The sequence below is a fragment of the Macrotis lagotis genome, chromosome 1 (assembly GCF_037893015.1).
Source record: "Macrotis lagotis isolate mMagLag1 chromosome 1, bilby.v1.9.chrom.fasta, whole genome shotgun sequence".
Taxonomy (NCBI): domain Eukaryota; kingdom Metazoa; phylum Chordata; class Mammalia; order Peramelemorphia; family Peramelidae; genus Macrotis; species Macrotis lagotis.
The window spans coordinates 246,060,998-246,069,010 of record NC_133658.1 but is presented as its reverse complement, the minus strand read 5'-3'; the positions used below and the strand labels follow the sequence as shown (position 1 = coordinate 246,069,010).

General features: G+C 35.7%; 1 protein-coding gene across 4 annotated transcripts in view; it reads right to left on the bottom strand.

The window, feature by feature from the left end:
* The window catches only part of NUDCD3 (NudC domain containing 3), a 138,784-nt gene that overhangs the window by 23,830 nt on the left and 106,941 nt on the right, over nucleotides 1-8,013 (bottom strand). For all 4 annotated transcript variants that reach the window (XM_074210072.1, XM_074210071.1, XM_074210074.1 and 1 more), the window contains exon 5: nucleotides 7,420-7,608. In XM_074210072.1, the coding sequence (XP_074066173.1) occupies nucleotides 7,420-7,608 (189 nt within the window). The remainder of the gene's footprint in view (nucleotides 1-7,419; nucleotides 7,609-8,013) is intronic.

Here is an 8,013-nt window from a genome sequence, read left to right as displayed (position 1 = left end):
AACATTAGGCAAGGTTATCTAGGGACTGACTAGATATAAGAGGGTTACTATTCTCCTGTATGAGGTCTATATCACTTGCCAAGGAGACTGTAGGTCTTATTTTCAGAAGGTTCAAAGATGACTGACTTGACAAACTACTGATAAACTACTTGATAAACTCCCAACTCACTGACAATAAATATTGTAGGAATATGACTCATGTCTCTAAACACTGAGAACTAGAGTTAACTTTTTAAGGTACCTGTTACATATAGCTTTTTCCTTGGACTGGAAAATTTCCTCAAAAGGATTATAGCTTTTAAAAAATAAAACAAGCAAAGTATGGAAGCTTAGATGACTCTTACTCTCAACTTCAATATGAAGTGATGGGGGTGGCTAGGTGGCGTAGTGGATAAAGCACCAGCCTTGGAGTCAGGAGTACCTGGGTTCAAATCCGATCTCAGACACTTAATAATTACCTAGCTGTGTGGCCTTGGGCAAGCCACTTAAACCTATTTGCCTTGCTAAAAAAAAAAAAAAACATGAAGTGTTAAAATTATTTTTTAACATAACTATAATCTGATATCAGATGACATCAGCATTGACCTTGGCAGGATGCTTAGGAAATGCAGCTACCTGGACTGAAGTCAAACAGATATTAAGAAGAAACACAAATTTAACGTGTTTTTTTCTTTCATTAAAAATCTTTCCTGCTCACGAGGAAATGTTTCTTTAATCAGATGCCAAAATATTAGGATCTCTTACAAATGATTTTGTGTTTGTTGGTTTGGGTTTATTTTTTGGCAAGGGGGGGTTAAATGACTTGCCCAAGGTCACTCGGCTAGGCAATTATTAAGTGTCTGGGTCCAGATTTGAACTCAGGTACTCCTGACTCCATGACCAGTGCTCTATCCAATGCGCCACCTAGCTGCCCCACAAATGATTTTTTACAAAATAAATGGCATCCAGAGGTATTAAAGCCTTGAAGAGACAAAAGGCAATTCTTTATTACATAAGTCTGTCTTAGTCTCAACCTGCAATTACTCCTGTTAAAAAAAATAAAATGTCTTCAAAAAAGACACGGCAGTCTTTTTTTTTTGTATTAGCAAAATTATTGGCCTTCAGTTAGGAAGTAGCAGAGCAAGATGTGATACATAAATGTAATGGGATATTACTGAGCTGTGATAAATTCAGAAAATCAATGGAAGACATATGAATTCAGAGGGCAGGGAAAGCAGGACCAGGAGCTTGGATACAAAAAGAAAATCATATAACGGATGATACAAAAAGACCTCTCAAGATTAAATGACATAACCAATCTTGGTCCCAGAAAATAAGAGAATAAGGAATACTTTCTTCCTCTCTGAGAAGTGGAGAATCATGATCTCAGAATTGCAAGTGGTATTAAAGTCACCCATGTTGGCTGGATTTACTTAATTGTTTTTCTTTAATATAAAAGTAGTTTCTAAGAAGGAAGGGAAATAACGTATCAGAAAATAACTGGTATAAAAATAAATGGCATCAATAAAACTTTAAGAAGTCAAAATCAAAACTCAAATGTTTTCCAAGTAAGATTTTAGAAATTATATCAATTATATGATAACAGATGCTGAAGAGGTTTCCTTATGTGTTGTGGAGAATAGTCTATTTCAGGTACACCTTCCTACCTCATTGGCAGAGGCACACACTTCAGGCAGCCTCACTCTTCCTAGGGCACTGCCATGGAAGAACTGCCCATTGAAATCTAATTCCTACCCCAGGATATACTCATGTATTATTACTCTTTGCCTATAAAATGCTATGACTATCCATACATTTATTCTAACACTGCGTTTTTCTTATGTTTGATGATCACTGATTGTTTCTACTCCCATCACAAGACTTTCCCTGGAGATTATGGTATAGTTATAGGCCCCTTAACCTGCTAAAATTAAGTAACTCAAGAATCCCCAGAGATTCCCTAGTATGTAAGTTGGGATGTTCTATACGAGACTCTGGCTTTTATTAGTGGGCCCTTTAATTGAGGAGCATCCCACTGGTCCCTAGTTATCCAATGTATGATCATGAGTCCAGACTCTAAATACTACTACAGTGTGTCTTCTTCCTGGGGATTATGCTGCCTCAGTATGATCCATAATATTTTAGCCTAGTTTTCTTTTCTACTATTCTCCTGTCTTCATCAGCTCTTTTCTCTCACTAGAAATTTTGTCCTAGTGGTCTTGCCAGTCAAGTTCTATTCCTAGATCATCAAATGCTACTTTTTGTGGTATAACAAAAGAATGACACACTGTAGTAGTATCTGGAACCTGAACTCATGATCATACATTGGATAACCATGGACCAGTGAGATGGTTCCTCAATTAAAGGGCCCAATACTAAAAGCCAGAGGCTCTGTATAGAGCATCCCAATTTACATACTAGGGAATCTCTGGGGAATCTTGAGTTACTTAATTTGTAGGTTAAGGAACCTATAACTATACCATAAGAAGCTACTCTAGATCTAGTTCAAAGCCAGAAATTCAAGAAAAGTCAGGTTAACTTTGCTTCATGAGAGACAAGAATACAGGGAATTGAGCAAAGATTAGTCAGCTAATTAATAAGAATGCCCACCCAAACTATCCACATGGCAGGGGATGGGGAGAGGAGAGAGACCGAGAGAAAGACAAAGAGAGAGAGAGAGAGAGAGAGAGAGAGAGAGAGAGAGAGAGAGAGAGGAAAGGAGAGAGATTTATCTATTTTCAGTAATAGAAATCATATCAATGCTTACTTTTTGATTCATAGTAAAATGTACTTAGCAGAAATTTAACAAATGTTTACTAATAGCAATTATAAATACCAGAGATAAAGTATGAGGCAAAGAAATACTGAAATTTGAATGCAACCTAGATAGAATACTATGGCCTCTGAGATAGGAAACTCTATATAGATTAAAACTAAATACAGAAAACAGTTAAAGCAACTGAATGACCTAAAAAAGATGCAAGGCAATGTACAAAATTTCAAATTATGACAAAAATGTTGTCATAAAATTGACACTTCAATAATTATACATTTATATAGCACTTTACAATATACAAAGTCTTTATTTTTCACAATAAATTCAGTTCCAATGCCAGTAATACTGGCATTCTTATCTTCACTTTACAGATAAGGAAAACAATTTATCTGGAATACCAAAAACATAATTTGCGAATCTGGTAAAATCTGAAAAGTAATTAGAAATTCAGAACTTCTTTGGGATACAAATCAGTGTACTAGATACAGGTTAGCTTTGATTGAGAACTATTTCAGTGATCCATGACTAACTAAAATATGATTGCCAAAAGTGTGTACTATCAGAACAGTTCTAGGGCACATCATACTGTTATAATTTAGCCTTGGAAGCTGACATTAAGTGGGTAATATTAGTATTCTAGCAATAATTGGTATTTATATAGTGTTTTAAAAATTTCAAAGTGCTTTATATATGTGATCTCATTTAAATTTAACTACCCAGTGACGTAGAAACTAGATATTATTATTCTCATTCTACAGTGCAAGGAAAGTCCTTTGTAAAACTTCACAGTACTCTATAAATGCAAGTTGTTATTAATAATTCTGAAGGAAGTTTGTTGGTTAATCATAGCTATGGCAGTCTTCTTATGTAATTAGACATACCAAAATGAAACTCACGTTACAAAGGACAAGAGAGATTGCTATCTATGTCTGTTTTATTAATTCTATGGTTCAGACATGGTAAATGACATTGTCATTTCCAGTGTTAAAAGCTTGGATTATTTAAGGACCAGGAAAAAAGACATAGAAAAGTGTCTTCTCCAAATCCTTTTGGTCTTTTACCACCTATCTCTCAATCATTTTCACTTCATTTACCTTCCAGTTATAAAAGAAGGGTCAGAGCTTCCTATCTACAGTCTTCACTTCTTGGTGAGACAAGAGAAAAACAAGCATGAACCTGATTGATACTGTACCAAATATTCTCAGCAAAGCTGAGTCATCTCCAAACACAATGTGGAAACTAAAATCTACTGGGTGAAGAAACAGAAAGTATTCCTCTTGTGCTATATGATGTTATCAGATAATCTATCTGCATGAATGTGAGAGAGGCAAGCTGCATTATCCTCTTCCATTTTAGGAGACTAACTGCTCTGATTTGGTACTAAGAAATCTTATTCTTGCTTTGTATCTAGATTGGGGAATCCCAAGGAACCTGAGCCAAATCTGGGAGCTCCTTGGGAGTTTAGGTTCACTCTATATAAAGCCCTGGACCCTTAGGTTAACTCTGGAACAGATGAACACCCCTGACATTAGCCTAGGCAAGCTCTAAAATAGTATTAACTTGACTCTACATCAAGCTGGACTTTTTGAAATCAAACCAAAATAGCTTTTTGGAGATGGAAAAGGTGATAGTTGCTCACAGAATCATTTGACCCTTGTGTGTTAATGCTATGGAGCATCTTCAAAGACTACTACTTTGGAAGGAATAGTATTTTTCTGAGCAGGACACATTTCCATTTTATTCCAAACCCTAACCCTGCCAATGAGCAGTCCTTTACTTAAGAATGACTTTTAAACTAAAGAAAGTAAGCTCCTTAAGCCCTAAATAAAGGCAATAACCATTTTGTCTTTGTAACTTCAGCACCTTGCACTATGTCTGGCACATAGAAGGCAATCAATAAATCCAACTGAATGAATGAGCCATGTAAGCAGAGAAGAAATCAAACTCCCCCAGATTCAACTTAGGTTCCTGGAAAGTGGGGTCTTATGAAGAAAGGCTGAGCCTTTGACTCAAAATAAGGTCAGTTATTTCAAACACTTCTAAGAAGCCTGGACAACTGAAATGAGACAAGGGGGAAGAGGTAAAGTCAGGGAAGAAATGTACTGAAGACAGTGAGGATAAAAGTGATCAGATAAGTGGACATAGTAATCAAATATACACCTTTGGATGGAAACATCTTATTTGCTTGAAGTATGCCAATGAAGTTGATAAACTAGTTTACGAAATTTTCCTTATACTGCATAGCTCTAGTTCATTAAGCAACTGATTGTTGCTTTTATGGAACAGCAACATTAACAATCAAGCTACATTAAAATAAGGGAAAATTAATTTGGAATGTTCCTTTGTGATAAAGATTCAATTTTATTTTTACTAGTCTAGTTTCTTATAGATTCACATCTGGATAAGCTGATAAGTCTTGTTAGACTGCTCATTTAGTTACTACCAAACAGGCAGTAAAGCTTACTTTTGGTAGGTACTCCATTTTAATTTTAATACAAATCGTAAGCAAATGACAAGAATTTTCTAATTCCACTGAACATAAAATATACTACCAGAATGAAAAAAAAAAAAATCTGTTGTCTTAAATCCAAAGAAAAGTTTAGAAACAAATCTCTTCAACATCTTAGATAGCCAATGGACAAGGTAACCTACTCTTAAAAAAAACCAGCTAAGTAGGACTAAGTCTGTGTGCAACAGAGAGAGTCTTTTTAGAAATAAAAGGTCCTTACAATCTTAAGGCCATCTAAATTAAGTTCTATGATCTGGTCCCCGATACAGCAGCCTATGTTGAATACATACAGAATTAACTGTATGGATTTTTCTTTTAAGGGATATGAAGCATGCTTAAAAATCTTATCAGATGGGGCAGCTAGGTGGCGCATTGAATAGAGTACCAGCCCTGGAGTCAGGAGTATCTGAGTTCAAATCCAGCCTCAGACACTTAATAATTACCTAGCTGTGTGGCCTTGGGCAAGCCACTTAACCCCATTGCCTTGCAAAAACTAAAAAAAAACCTCATCAGAGCTCTACAAGTCTTGTAAATGATTCTTAATATAAAGAAGAAAAAAAAGAGTAACCTATAGAGAATTTGGAGGACAAGGGAGAAAATATATTTAATCAAATTAGTTTTGAATTTGTTATAAAAAAAAATGGTTGGGAAGAGCTCTGACAATCACTGTAAGAATATACCTAGGGTAGAGATCATGGTAGTGGATTATCATTGTGAAGACATATGAATCTAATTAATCAGGCACAAGGTAAAGTGGCTTTAAATAATAATCTGGAGGCCATGAACATTAAAAGTGCTTCCTTCAGTTGATCAATAACCATTTATAAAATTCTGACTATGTACCAATGTACCCTGTGCTCAGCACTGATCTTACCTATAATACATAAATAAATATATCAGGTCAGGCATTCCCCAAATTCTACCACATGCACACAAGTCTAAATTTTCTGCTTAATTTACATTTCACTTGTCACAATGAAGTTCAAATAAATGGTACTAACTGCTTATGTGGGACAATGCCAAGTTAAAAATAATTTCTGAGAAAAGAAAGTTTTTTCTTCCCTGTTTAACTACCCACTCTTAAGATTACAAAAATAGAAAGAATTTATACACTCAATTGGCCAATTTTTCCCACTAGTAGTTTGTTTACACTGGGCTCTATAATGTTCAGATGTTAACCAGTTTCATGTCTGTTTCTGGCTGGCATCTTTATATTACTTTCACCCCTGCTCCCCTTTCCCCCCAAAAAAATTCCACTAAAAAGGTGGGTGCCTTCACATTCGAGTTTAAAAGAAAACCTGAGAGCTTTACACTTACAGGACTTATATTTGAATATATATCCAGGTGGGATCTAAAACCTCCTGCCTATGCTCTCAAGACTTCACTGGTCATATGGAGCATAATCAATGAAGTGGATCTTAGTTCATGTAGCACCTTCTCTGGCTAGCCCAGGTCTGCTAAATTAACATTGCACTCCCTTAAAACTAACAAATATCTTTGATACTTAGTTTAAAGTAATTACACCACAGTGCCTCCTATTCATGGAGCAACATGAAAGTGCTGCTGATCTGCATCAATGGAGGAAGTTTAACATCAAAAATTGGATTAGGCAAAAAGACCAATGTAAAAGCATTAGTCCCAAGCAGAGACCGGACTAACTCATGACTCTGGAGTTTGTCCTTTAGCTTTTTATGATTATCAAAGGTCAGTCTAGCCAGTACAATATAATCTTCATCTACCATTGCCAAACATTCCCTCTTAATTTTATCAATATTAATCTGTAGTTGTTAGATCCTTAGTCCTGATGACAACAGCATAATTTCTATGTGATTCTGACTCCAGGGCACTAAAGAAAATGTGAGGTATAGCACATCAAAAAAAGGTGTAGCAATATAAGGGGAAAGGGAGGTGCAAGTATGAGTGTATGTCTCTCTTATGAGATACTACCTGAGACTTAAAACATTTTTTCAATACTACACTAAGCAATTCTCTAATTTTTTTAAATCCTCCCCATTTCTTCCTCTTCCTAGCTCTTCTGCTTCACCTATTTATTTGCATGAAACAGAATTTGTTTGGAAGGTAAGCTGCTACTCCGAAACTGTCTACTTGTATTTCTTCAAAGGATACATATAGGAAAATTGATCTGAGCTCATACCAGCTCATGGCTCTGGGGTTTGCCCTGTAGTTTTTGGTGATAGTCAAAGGTCAATCTATCCAGTACGGCATGTTCTTCTTCATCTACTGTGGCCATTGACCGTTCCTTGTTTATTTTGTCAATGTCAATTTGCTCCTCTCCTTCCAGGATAGCACTCCACCAGTACTCTCCAACCTTATTTAGATTAATCTGGAGACAGAAAAGAATAGAAATAATTTTTAAGTACAAGAAAATGTTAACATCACTAATCAATAGATTAAGCAACTTAATGGATCAATTCTAGAATTATCATTCTGTTCGTGTCAGGTGGTGGGGCACAGGCCTATGGAGTGTGACCTCCAGTGATAAATTATTCCAGTTATTGTACATACATAATCCAACAAATGCTAGATGATCTTTGGTAAAATGGAAAACAAAGTCTATTAATCAGACTTTCCAAAATGTCCATAAAAAAGTAAATGAATCTATAAATCCACTCATTTGTTTTCCATCTCCACAAACTACCGAATGAACACCAGGTGAACAAATGGAATCTCAATCTCCCACATCCCACATTAGGCATCTACTATATCATAAGAATTCAAGGACTTTTCC